Source organism: Cyprinus carpio, chromosome B19 (genome assembly GCF_018340385.1).
Source record: "Cyprinus carpio isolate SPL01 chromosome B19, ASM1834038v1, whole genome shotgun sequence".
Taxonomy (NCBI): domain Eukaryota; kingdom Metazoa; phylum Chordata; class Actinopteri; order Cypriniformes; family Cyprinidae; genus Cyprinus; species Cyprinus carpio.
The window spans coordinates 22,467,757-22,481,001 of NC_056615.1; the positions used below are offsets into that span (position 1 = coordinate 22,467,757).

Below are 13,245 nucleotides of genomic sequence, written 5' to 3' on the forward strand. Positions count from 1 at the left end.
ACATTCAAACAACTACATTTAACATTTTATATGCTTATACTTATGTATTTTGCCTCTAAACTCATTAAAAAAGTGTGTGATATTTTTAAAGACACGTCGCGGTTGCGTCATCAGAGCGCGACTCTTCAGCGTTGTTTGTGTGTCTACGCAGTTTGTACGCTGTGGGGATTTAATGGAAATTTCCACTGCTTTTGAACGATCAAAAACACTTATCTAAATTAATTTAAGCCTATATGTCGCTTTCTAAACGGGATCCGGATACTTCGAGGTGGAAATAGAATCGGATTGGTGTAATCTGCGTCCGTGCAGCCGCACTTTGACTGTGTAACTCTGCTCTTCAGCAGTGACTCATAACAGAGGTGTAACTGTCGTCAGAAATAATCACTAAACTATCCGTGATGGAGTATCACAGTGTGGGGCCCGGGGGTGTTATGGTCTCGGGTAGTAATGTACCCGCGTTTCTGACCAAACTCTGGACGCTGGTGGAGGATCCGGACACAGACCCGTTGATCTGCTGGAGTCCTGTGAGTTCCGAGGCTGATCGTGGCTTTCAGACGGTCTGAGGAAGGTTTACAGATCTGGATTGCAGTTAGAGTCGTCTGTGATGAGCTAGTGTAGGCCTAAAATAACCTCTGACATGGAGGCACAGGGACCTGCATTTACTGTAGCGTTTATTTTGTGTTATAAGTGGCCCTGTTGATACTTAGGTTAAAAAGGGCCTGAGATAGTTTTGCTTATTGGTTTAGATCCAGTCGTCATGAACCAGTTTAGGCTTAAGCCAGAGACACAAAAGAAACTGATAAGAAGGAATGAATAGTATTTGGCACTTGTCTAAATCTGTATGGAGTGTTATAAGTGGATCTGCCTGATGCTTGTGTTCTGGAAAGGCTACAAATCAGTTTCAGAATGAATTGAAGCTGCTCTTGTTGATCTGTTGTTGATGTTTTAATCATTTCTGATGTGTTTTCAGAGCGGCAACAGCTTTCATGTGTTCGACCAGGGCAGGTTTTCCAAAGAGGTTCTGCCGAAATATTTTAAGCACAATAACATGGCCAGTTTTGTTCGCCAGCTCAATATGTGTAAGTATAAGAAAAATCTGTATCTAATTGACCAGCTCTTTTTAAAGATCATTAAGCTTGAGCAGATGTATTTGTGGTGTTTTTTTAATCTCTATCTGTTGATTTAATATGTAATTTTTCTCTGTTTTATGTTTTGTATGTTTTTTAATTGTACAGTACACTATGGGTTTGAAAATAAATTCAGATTTTGATTTGATTATGCACAATATGTATGAAGTTTTGATTAGTTTTACATCATGAACGTTTAGAATAAATGTTTATCTTGACTTTGGGTGCAGTCAATATGAAAGATTTTTGTTGGAAAATACAAAAATGTGGATGAATATCAATATTTTAAGTTAAGTCAGTTTATTTCTATAGCTTTTTTTTCTTCACAAAGCACATTGTCTCAACACTGCTTTACAGTGTTTCATTATGTTAATCCTGATTGTCCACAGTTAACAGTTTTGATATATTTGATAATATTAATACATTTTGGGTGCTGTATTCTTTATATGCTTAAAAACTCATTGAGTTTAATGAGCAGTTAATATATGATATCTGTGCTTATAACATGTTAATATATTCCTTAATAGATGGTTTTCGGAAAGTTGTCCACATTGAGCAGGGTGGGCTGGTAAAACCAGAGAAAGATGACACCGAATTCCAGCATCCATATTTCATCCGGGGACAGGAGCATCTGCTGGAGAACATCAAGAGGAAAGTCACAACGGTAGGAAGAAACTCATCTTCCTGATCCCTGAAACATCTGAGAATATATGAGCGGGGTGTTTATGAGAGAGGAGCCGCAGTGACCTTGAGTTTTGACTGATCTCCAGGTTTTTTTTTTTTTTTTAATAATTAGTTGGTATTTCGGAGGGGCTTTTTTTGATCCAAAGCAGCTTTACAGTCAGGCTGAAGCTCATTTAGGACGCAGTCATGATGTCAGACCACTAATGCCGTCTGAATTGATCTGGGCTTTTGGGGATTCCCTGCTGCTCATGTTTGGCTTTGAAACCTGCAGCGTTTCACTTCTGAATAAACATTTGCCAGAATTATGATCTCCCACAGGGAAAACATAATAAAGTGGGATTATAAATGAACTTTTCTTACTGGACTCTAGCAAAGGCTTTCCAACATTACATAATGTAACTAGCAGTGAAGGCTTTTTTTTATATCTCTGTATTTTTGCCGTTTTCCGACTTTAATAAATATGTTCTTTCAAACTAGGGTCCAGAAATATTTGACTAAATATTTAAAATTGATTTGATCTAATTAAATTTTTATCATCTTTCAACCTATTTAACCCATTTCTTTCACATTTACTTAATTTGATGTAAATCAAAATAATGGTAAGAAATCATTGGATTAATCATAAATCAGTTTATTCTACTGACAGCGCTAATTTGTAACAGTCAGAAATGAAATGCAAATCTGCATCATGATAATAATATATGTTTCATACTGTATAAATGTTTTTGTAGATGAAACTATGTAGCTGCTTTGGGAGGGGGTCGTTGTTTTTGGGAGGCTTTAAAATGAAAAAGTTTAAATGGGAAATTATAAATATATAAATGAATTGGGGGGGGGGGGGGTGTAAACATAAATTGGTTTTCAAAATATATTTAGTATAATGTAGTAAATGGAAAGCTGGAATTAACCAGACCTTTTAAGAAACACTTCACTTTTGTTCGGATATTTGTGGTTTGTATATTTCCATTCAGAAGTTTCCAGAGAAGTGCACAGATCAAGTTTTTGGTGTGTGTGATGGTTTCCATGTGCTCTGCTGGGTTTCCTCGGGCCACTTTGAATCCCGGTGTCCCTCTTTTTCACGTTGGCTCAGTGACAGATTGCGATAATCAGCAGGTCTGAGAGGAGGCCAGCTGGAGACGTGTGGATTAGAGGCCGAGGTTCTGAGGCACTTAATCTGGCGTCACTCTGATGCTCCATCGACGCCACTTTCCAACCCTCCGATTTATAGTGTTTCCTCTCCCACTCTGTCCAAATGTCCAGCTCGGGGCGGAAATCAAACCGTTAACACATGCTTTCCACTATGCGAGGGTTCAGAAACGGGTCACGACAGACTCGACTCAGCCCTCCAATCACACGCATGCACACTCCTCAGTCCGTATCTTTGACGTTTTTATTGTGTCCATCTGCAGGTGTCAAATATTAAACAGGAGGACTTCAAGTTGAGCACTGAAGAAATGTCTAAAATGATCACAGATGTCCAGCTCATGAGGGGCAAGCAGGAGTCAATTGACTCCAAAATCAGCACCCTCAAACAGTAAGTCGCATTGCATTTAGGTTTGGCCAAAACATTTGACTCTTTCTCCATTCCCTTTTCTGGTTCTGGGTTAATTTAGTCTAAACTGGCATTCATGTAGTTCCTAAACCTACTGGGAAAAGTTTGACTGATTGTAACAGTTGGCTTGTTGACAGCCAGGCGTTAGTCTTTATCCAGTGTTGAGATCAATAGCAGTTCAAAGTGTAACGCTTAAGACGTGAACGTGGGTTAATCTCTGCTGAGTTTGTGACCACTTATTAATGCTTCACCTTTTTAAACCCTGTTAGTCATGGCTCTAAAACGGACAGCCATCCTCACGCCAGTGTGACGTATTTCAGCAGCTGCTCTCAGCTTGTCCGAAGGCATTTTGTCACTTTGCGCTCTCACAGCTGGACGGGTCTCTAGGGTTTGTCACACACACACACACACACACACACACAGGAGTGGTCGATTTTAGGGTTTTAGTCCTCTGAATATGTTACAGACTTCTAAAATCCAACAAGTCATCTTAATTGTTAAATTAAAAAAAAAAAAAAAAAAAAACATCAGTTTATCTAATGTTCTGCACATTAGGTATTCAGAATGGCTGCTGTAGCTGATGTCAACATGTAAAATTAAGAAAAACTTCTGCATTAAAATAATATTTAAATAACACAAATATATGGAAATTGATTTATATTAAGTATGTATTCAATAGTACTTAATAGTTGAATATTCTATAATACTTGTATTTTATTTCTGTAAGTTTGCCCTGAAAGCTTCCATTGGAGTGTCCAAATGGACAATTATTCACATTGCCTTCAAACAATTGAGTCAAAATGTGATAATTTTAAATGATTATCGTATTTTTATTTGGATTGTTGTCAGGTTTTTGAAAGTGTTTTGGCGTGAAGGAGATTTTGAATAAGATTTGAAAGGAAATTGCCTGGAATTTGTGTCATTCTGAGTCTGAATGGAGATTTGGGAAAGGTCTGAACACGCTGCTTACTGGAATCCACACCTGCCTCTATAAACCCCCGTCCCATCTGTTGAGGAGTGAGCGGGGGAAGGTCACATGATGGGAGGAGGGGGCTCTTTAAGAGCTTCTTCCTGCACTCTGCTGTTTTACAGACGAGCGACGCTGGGTTATAATGCAGCTGAGTCCTCTCATAATCTCTTGCTCAATCTAAGAGACCCGTCCGCAGGGAGTCCATGAGATGAATGGCAGACACAGATGATGTCACTCAAATTTACTCTTTAAAAAAAAACAATAGGATTTAGCTGGAAATCGTTTTCAAATTGAAAGTAAATTTCAAAGTAAATAAAAAAAAATGTGTCCGGCCGGGATTTCTAAATTGGCCAAAATGTCCGGTTTCGGCTTTTGCTTTCTATAATCTCCATTCTTTGTGTGCATTTTTGTATTTAAGCCCTGCGCGTGACTTTTCTTAATCCCGTTCACAATTTCTGACCATTACCGCCTGCTCACGCAAACATTCTAATGCATATAATTTTCACTCATCAGGTAGCCGCTATCATTATGCAGAGTATTTAAATCACTTTGGATGTAGGTTGCAGGGTTGCCAAATCTGCATTTTTTTCCACGGAATTGGGCTGATTTTGAACTGTTGCGTCAGGTTGATTTTCTCCCGTGGGTTAAAGGTTTGAAATATTGCATAAATTACATTTGACTGAAATGCTTGTATTGAAACATTTTGCATTCTACCTATGATAAAACTGTGCTAGATGTTAAGTTTTGTGAAGGATGGCCACTGGTTGGAAGCCTTTTAGTTGTGTTTATGATCAGTCTGCAAAATGGTGACTATTAAATATATATTTTAGGTATGGAAATGACATATTTTGAGTTTTGATATGGGATATGGTCATTGCGCTACTTTTGGGACTACTTTAACCCCCCTCAAACCCTAACCCTGATTAATTTATTAATGCCGATTGCTGGCATTTGGCTTTGTTGTGTTTGAATTTTCCATTTCCACCACAGTGATGTTCAGTATTGGCCTGTGGTTTTGTTTTTATGTGCTGGACTGTGTTCAGGCCGTGTGTCTGTGGCCATATTGGACTCATGAGTGCACACTTAAAATGCCATTTTCTCAGTGTCAAGGGAACAGAGTTTAAGAGAAGCAGGCCTTACTCAATCACCCTGAAACAAACAACCACCCCAGAGATCTTTCAGTGACCGTGTACAGAGTTTAGTGTCGTATTGTTCATTGTTCAATCCTGATACTTTCAAAAAGAGCACATTGCTTCAAACTTTATATAACATCTTTCTGTCTTTCTCCCGCAGTGAGAATGAGGCGCTCTGGAGGGAAGTTGCCACTTTGAGACAGAAACATTCTCAACAGCAGAAAGTCGTCAATAAGGTAAAATCAGCGGAACTTTTTCATGCTTTCAGAGTGACGCATAAATTTGTTGGTAAAAGTCTTACACAACAAGGATCCATCATCGCAGACAGACTTATCAGTTTAAAGTAAATATGAAATCACTTAAGCATCACATTTTACTTCCATAATATGACAAATCATGGTGTGAAACGGATCATTTTGATTCACAATTGGATCCTCTGCAGTGAATGGGTGCCGTCAGAATGAGAGTCTAAACAGCTGATAAAAACATCATAATAATCCACAATACTCAGTCTATCATTTAATTTCTTGTGAAGCAAAAAGCTGCTTGTTTGTAATAAACAAATCCAGTTAAAATACTAGTCCTCCATCCATAATATTGCTTCCTCCAGTCAGAAAGTAGTCTTGTCTGAATCAGGAGAGAAATATGCACAGATCAAACACTGTTTACAAGGAAAAACTGTTTTTAATAAATATGTTGTGGATTTTGATGTGACACAAAATTAGTAAAGTTTTTTTCACTGGAGGAATTGTTATTATGGATTATGGTCTAGTATTTTGTCCAGAAGCAATGGTTTGAAGTTAAAAACTTCTTAAAGATGGATTTGTTTCTTACAAACACACAGGTTTTCAATTCACAGGATGTTGATTGATGGACTGGAGTGGTGTGGATTTCTTGTGGATTACTGTGATGTTTTTATCAGCTGTTCTGACTCTCATTCTGACGGCACCCATTCACTGCAGAGGATCCATTGCTGAGAAATTGATATAATGCAAAATGTCTCTAAATTTGTTCAGATGAAGACACAACCTCATCTACATCCATATTTTAATATGAATAGACAATGTTTAATTCATACATTTAACTGATGTTTTTAAACCAGTATCTTTTAAATGTATTTTAGAAGTTTTATGTACATGAGAATGTCGTAGAAAAAAGTGGTAATCGATTATTCTTTGTTTCCACAGCTCATCCAGTTCTTGATCACACTGGCACGGTCCAACAGAGTCCTGGGAGTGAAACGAAAGATGCAAGTCAACCTCAGATTAACGTTAACACACATATCCGCATTGATAGCCTGCTATTTAAATATTAAAGAAGTGTGATTGTCCTCTGTTCTAACTTTTCACTCCTTTTCTTTGCCCTTTATTTTATGTGGGATTGTTCCTCTCTCTCTCCATTTCGTTCTGTTTGTTCACAGGCCCCTGATGTTGAATGATGGCAGCTCCACACACTCCATGCCCAAATACTCTCGGCAGTACTCGCTCGAGTCGTCTCCCACTCTCTCTGTGAGTACCGCATGCTTGTATCTCAAACCATGTGCTGGATTTACCAATGATTGCTAGGTTTGTTAAGTGTAATGTATGTTTTCTTGTGTACAGCCCTCCTCTACAGCTTTCACAGGAACGGGTGTCTTCACCTCAGAATCACCTGTCAATACGGGGCCAATCATCTCTGATATCACTGAACTGGCGCAGTCCGACCCTGTGGCCACAGAGGAGTGGGTCGAAGATAGGCAAGTTTCACCTTCTCTTATAGCTGCAGTGGGTGAATCTCAAGAAAATAAGTCACTATTAAATCAAAGAAAGGATTTGAGAAATGTGTTTAATTATCATATAATTATGTGAAAAATAATTTCTTGTAATTTTATATTTTATCATGTTATTTAAAATATATTTATGTATTTATTTATTTAAAAAAATTAGCATTGTCACAGTATTTGTTAGCATAAAACAAATCATCATTGAGAGAAATTTGGTTAAAAAAAAATTGGTAAAAAAGTTTTTCAAAAGTCTTGAACCTGTTATTATGAAAACATTTTTTTTTTAATTCCAGAACAAGCCCATTGGTCCACATCAAGGAAGAGCCATCTAGCCCCGCCCACAGTCCTGAGGTGGAGGAGGTGTGTCCTGTTGAAGTGGAAGTGGAGGCGGTATCAGGCGTACCTGTGGACACGCCCCTTTCCCCCACAACCTTCATCAACTCCATCCTCCAGGAGAGTGAGCCCGTCACTGCCCCGACCCCGCCTCCCAACGACCAGAAGTGTCTGAGCGTGGCCTGCTTCGACAAGTGAGTTTTACCAACAAATGCACACCCGTTTAGGACAATCAAAGCTACTGCTTCTCTTCACAGTCTTCCCTTACCTTACCAAACAGCGCTTCATTCCCATAGCGCCCTTTCTTGGTGTGATCCTAATGGCTTCAGCAGGGATCCAAAAATGAAAGTTTTGTTTTCTTTGCATCACAAAAAAGATGATGTTCTTTTCAATAAAATGAAAGTGGATGGTGAGCATGCAAACAAACAGCAGTTTTAACATGAAAGATTTTATGAATTACAGTTATTGGGCTGTTCTCACAAAATGATCATAAGGCTTCAAAAAACTGAATGAACTGAGTGGACTACTTTGACACTTTATGGTGTTTTTTTTTTTGTCCAAGAGTTTTTATCTTTAACTAAAACTAAAGCCGTTTACTTATTACAACTACTTATTTTATTTCAGCAAACTTAATTTTTAGTTTAGCTAGCTGCCAAGGTAATTTTTTTTTATTGTCATTTAGTATTGCCATCTTCAAGTACTAAAATAACAAACTAAATAAACTAATAATAAAAACGAACAAGAACTATATAGACACATAAAACGCACAAAATTTGTAAAACATTAAAAATGATGTGAAAATTTAAATTAAAATCTATTTTAAAAGATTTACAGAAACTATAATAGTATATCAGTGATACTAAAATAACACTGTTTTGTCCTTTTTAAAGCATGAAAACTATGGTCACCATCCACTTTCATTGTGTGGAAAAGAGCATTGTGTACTTTCTCCTAAATTGTTCCTTTTGAATTTTGTACAAAAAATAAAAAATAAATGTATTTATTGACAGAACTTTCACTTTTGGGTAAACCATCTGTTTCCACATGAATCAAAAAAGCTTAAAAACTGAGCAGATCTTTTTTAAAAACAAATGTCCTGCAGAAGCATTGCTCTTAACTAACTGTTCAGCTGGACTTATTTGTGGACTTTGGTCGCTCGATTTAGCCTGGCAGACTGGCATAGTGACTAATACTAATACTTTTCCAGATATTCTTGTGAGCCAGTGTATTATTTCATATGTCAATTCATCTCATGGCCAATGGCACTGAATTTAAGGGCCTTTTATTTTACAAGTAATTAAAGTGCAAGCTAATTTATACTTGTGCAAATCTTGTAATCAGTCTAATGTTCAAGTTGTTCTTTAAAAATGAGGACTAATATGTACTTAACTGGATATTCTTGGTGGTTCACCTGTACAGACCTAAAACTAGGGCTTATTAAAAGGATGGATGGATAGATAGAGAGATAGAGAGATAGATAGATAGATTTCACAGGTATTTAAGGTTTGTCCAAGAACATAATTGATTTTCATTGAGGAAATAGTTTTAATAGTGCAGTTTTACAACACTCTATAACCATTCTGCAATGTCTGGTGGCTTCAAAACACCTGGACTTCAATAAAATCCCAATTCAGAACGATCTGTACTTCACCCCTGCCTACATTGGCTCTAGTTTACATTCCCCTTGAAGCAGCTCTGTTTCTGACTGTGGCAGAGGCCCGTTGATGTGTGTAGTGCCCCCTGCTGTCTCCGCTGCCATGTTGTGCTTCTGTCTTTTCAGTTATCCTCAGATGTCTGAGATCTCTCGCCTTTTCTCTGGCTTCTCCACCTCGTCTCTACACCTCAGGCCTCATAACGGGTCAGCATTTCAGTTGGCCAGTCCGTCCCCAGAACGCCTGACGCTGTGCTTGATCACATAGATGCATTAGCTTGCCTTCTCAGGCTACGTCCACACGAAGCCAGAGCTTTCCCTATCCAATCTTTTTTTTTCCCTTTGTCTCAAGAAAAACCTGCATCCACACGAAACCACGAAACGACACAAAACGATGTAGTATACATGCCAGACCAGCATGTGGCACTGTAATTCTGCCACAGAGATGAACTAAAAACAGAGAAGAAGACTTGGACTCTGCGCATAAACCTTGTACGCGGTATACAAACGAACATGGAACAATACATTTATTAATCTGTGTTAATTTTAGTTAATAAAAAGACAATCCTTCAGTGTTTGTTGTTGTTTTTGTTGCTGTTACGTGACGTAGCGGTGTCTGACTAGGGGCGAGACGTGAGCTGATGACGTTATCGTTTCAGAAAATGCACTGATTCGCTGTCCACACGAAAACAAAAAATATTGGTTTCACTCTTCCAAAACGCTGGATCCGTGTGGACGAAACACCTTTACAATACAAAATTTATGCATGTACAGCTAAACGCGTCTCCGTGTGGACGGGGCCTCAGACTCATTCACTCCTTTCTGCCCCAGTATACCTGAGAAACGCTGAATGCTGATTGCTCGTTGGTGGGCTCAGGTGTGCTGGAGGTGGTAGAGAGCGTGAATAGGGTGTTCGGGGGGTCCTGAGCTGAATTTGAGAAGTGAAATGGCATGATCGCACAATTTATTATGTCTTGTGGGAAGGAAGTATGGAGTGTGGCATGGCATTTGAAACAAGACGCATGTTTTGAATCCTCCAATTACCCAATCACCCTTTGATCCCTGTTCCCCTCCTACCTCTGATTGGATACTAATGTGATGAAGTCAGCAGCCCCGCCTCCCTCAGTGACATCATCATCACAGTTGTGATCTTTCTGGGGACCGGCCTCTCAAAATTGCTGCATTTTATCAGCTGCTTTTGTAAAAGTAAACATTAATTGGAGGTGTTTGGTTTGTGGAGAGTGGAACTGGCTGGTTTGTGTGTGGTGTTTGAGAGAGGATTTTCTTGTTTTCTCTTTTTTTCTACCACAGGACAGAACTAAGTGATCATCTAGAGACCATTGACTCTGGATTAGAAAACCTTCAGCAGATCCTCAATGCTCAGTCCATTAACTTCGACACCTCGTCTTTCTTTGATGTAAATATTGTTTCAGTCTTTAGCGCCAAGTTTAAGAACCAACTTGTAAGAGTATCAATTTGAAGTTTAAAACGAAAAAAATATATAATCGATCTTTTATTGTTGTTGTTGTTCTCATCATTGTTAATAATTGTATTTTTAAACATTTCTTTGACTTAACATATATATTTATGTATGTATGCCTGTATAAATCGCTGTAGTTAAGTAAAACATGTACATAATGAAATGTTGAATTATTTATTGTTTAATGGATTTTGAATAGTATTCATATATATATATATATATTAGGGCTGTCAAATGATTAATCACGATATATATATATATATATATTAGGGCTGTCAAATGATTAATCACGATTAATCACATCCAAAATAAAAGTTTTGTTTACATCATATATGTGTGTATACTGTGTATATTTATTATGTATATATAAATACACACACACATGCATGTATATATTTAAGAATAATATGTTATGTTTATATATTAAATATATTTATATATAATATAAAATATAAGAATATAAATATATAAATGTATACACATGTAAATATTTTCTAAATATATAATTTATGTGTGTGTATTTATATATACATAATAAATATACCCTGTACACATACATATGTAAACAAAACTTTTATTTTGGATGTGATTAATCGTGATTAATCATTTGACAGCCCTAATATATATATATATATATATATTGTTTATATATATATATATATATATATATATATATATATATACACACACAGCAGTATATAGTCTTTATAGCTTATGTATTGCTGTTTGTCAGCAGTATATTCTTGATGTTGGTCTTAAACAATTTGTTGTGTTTCACAGATTTTCACATCATCTTCAGCTGATGTGGATCTGGACAGCCTGGCTATTGTAAGTTTTATTTATTTATTTAGATCTTTCTTTCTGTCAGCTGTAATTGTTTTTTTTTTTTTTTTCTTTGAAAATATAAAGCGCAGAGATTGTCTAAATATTAAGATATTGAGAAAGCAGACTTCTGGTGTGACTGAGAAAGTTCAGTGTCTAACAGCTCCAGAAGAAGCACAGCTCACAGAATGAACAGAATGCAAACAAACTTGTCTGATCTGGTTAAACTGAAAATATTTGACATGGTTTCAATTGATAGATGTATGTCACATAGCTGGAAGTAAAGATGTTAAACTGTAGATTGCTGCAGGGTTAATTCCTGTCAAAAAATTTACTTCCATTTTTGCATAAGCGCATCATTTGTGTGTGTGAAGTAACTTTAACATCTTTTTTTCTTTTTTTCATCTGCAGAAATGTGCATATTGCTCGTCTTAGTTAATCACATATCTGTGGTCTCTTTACAGATCCAGGACCTTCTGTCACCTGAACCTATGAAAGAAACTGAATCTGGTGCGGACAGTGGAGATTCAGGTATTTAGGATGCTTGAAAATTAACATTTTGTTTTAAAATGCAAAAATAAACCCGAAAAATGAAGTAAGAAATGTCAGTTATGATTGCCACCACTTAACCGTAAAAAGCGAGAACTTGGCCAACTAACAGGTTTTTCCTGTACCATTGTCATGTATTTCATCATTAAAATTGCAAACTTTTTTTTTTACGGTGTAGAAGTCTTTTGATATTTTCTAGTGTAAAAGTGTGTAGTTTTAATGCCACTAATGTAAGCAAATGGACTTTGCACTAATGGTGTTTTCAGGCAAGCAGCTGGTCCAGTACTTGTCTCAGCCCGTGATTCTTCCTGACCCTGTCAGCACTGAAACCACTGGCGCCGACCTGCCCACCCTCCTGGAGCTGGAGGGCGACTCGTATTTCGGGTCAGAACCAGCTGAAGACCCGACCATCTCTCTTCTTAACTTCCAGTCCCCCGTTCCTGAGGACCCCAAACTATCATAGAGAGAGCAGCTTTTATAAAGGGATTTATGTCTGTGTGGGTTTTTTAAAATGTGTTCTCTGCATTTGTTTTTATTTTTGGTCATTTAACATGTCAGAGCTAGCCATCAGATTGTTACTCTGGTATTGCTCTTCACTTTTAGTCTGGGAAAAATCACAAAAAGAGAATTCAGTTTTCCTTCAAAACCCTCCGTCATGGAGTTAAATATAAAGTTAGCTTTTATTTGTTGGTTCGGTAGTTTCTGCTCGGCAATGAGAAAACCTCAAACTAAATGTGTAGTGCTGCAGATGTAAATCTAAATTTATCGCCCATGCTTTGTGTGCGTACCTTTTATTTATCTGGATTGGGTTTGCATCTATGCTAAGTGATTCTCTTGCAGTCTGTCACCACTGCGGAACTTCACAAACCTCAAGTTTGGCTTGTTGTACGTGCATTTTTCTGCTATTCTGGTTGTCATTATTTGATCTAATTATGATGCGATGACCCCCCAGATTGTTCTATTGGACACCTAGCTCTCATAAGTATGCCAAGTATTCATCTTCAGGAATATTTTCTTTGCAGTATATATTAAAATGCTGGTTAAAGCAAAAAAACAAACATTAAACACACCTTTTGTAGCCAGAAAATGCAGTCGGTTTAATTGGACAAACATGAAACAAACATCAAAAATCAATGTTGCGTAAACTTGTCCAGCATCCCACTAGCTGTCTTCAAAGCCATA

The 13,245-nt window shown here is 37.3% G+C and overlaps 1 protein-coding gene across 2 annotated transcripts; it reads left to right on the forward strand.

Annotated features, from left to right (window-relative positions):
- The first annotated feature begins 109 nt into the window (after positions 1 to 109).
- On the forward strand, positions 110 to 13,117 carry hsf1 (heat shock transcription factor 1). 2 transcript variants are annotated; one of them, XM_042744918.1, is made up of 14 exons: positions 110 to 524; positions 971 to 1,079; positions 1,655 to 1,791; positions 3,221 to 3,345; positions 5,627 to 5,702; positions 6,654 to 6,715; positions 6,887 to 6,974; positions 7,068 to 7,201; positions 7,522 to 7,755; positions 9,342 to 9,419; positions 10,524 to 10,629; positions 11,473 to 11,520; positions 11,979 to 12,045; positions 12,330 to 13,117. In XM_042744918.1, the coding sequence occupies exons 1-14, from the start codon at positions 399 to 401 to the stop codon at positions 12,524 to 12,526; spliced, it is 1,587 nt and encodes a 528-aa protein (XP_042600852.1). In that variant the 5' UTR covers positions 110 to 398; the 3' UTR covers positions 12,527 to 13,117. The 2 variants fall into 2 exon arrangements, with proteins under 2 accessions (XP_042600852.1, XP_042600853.1); XM_042744919.1 differs by lacking the exon at positions 9,342 to 9,419.
- Positions 13,118 to 13,245: the final 128 nt, after the last annotated feature.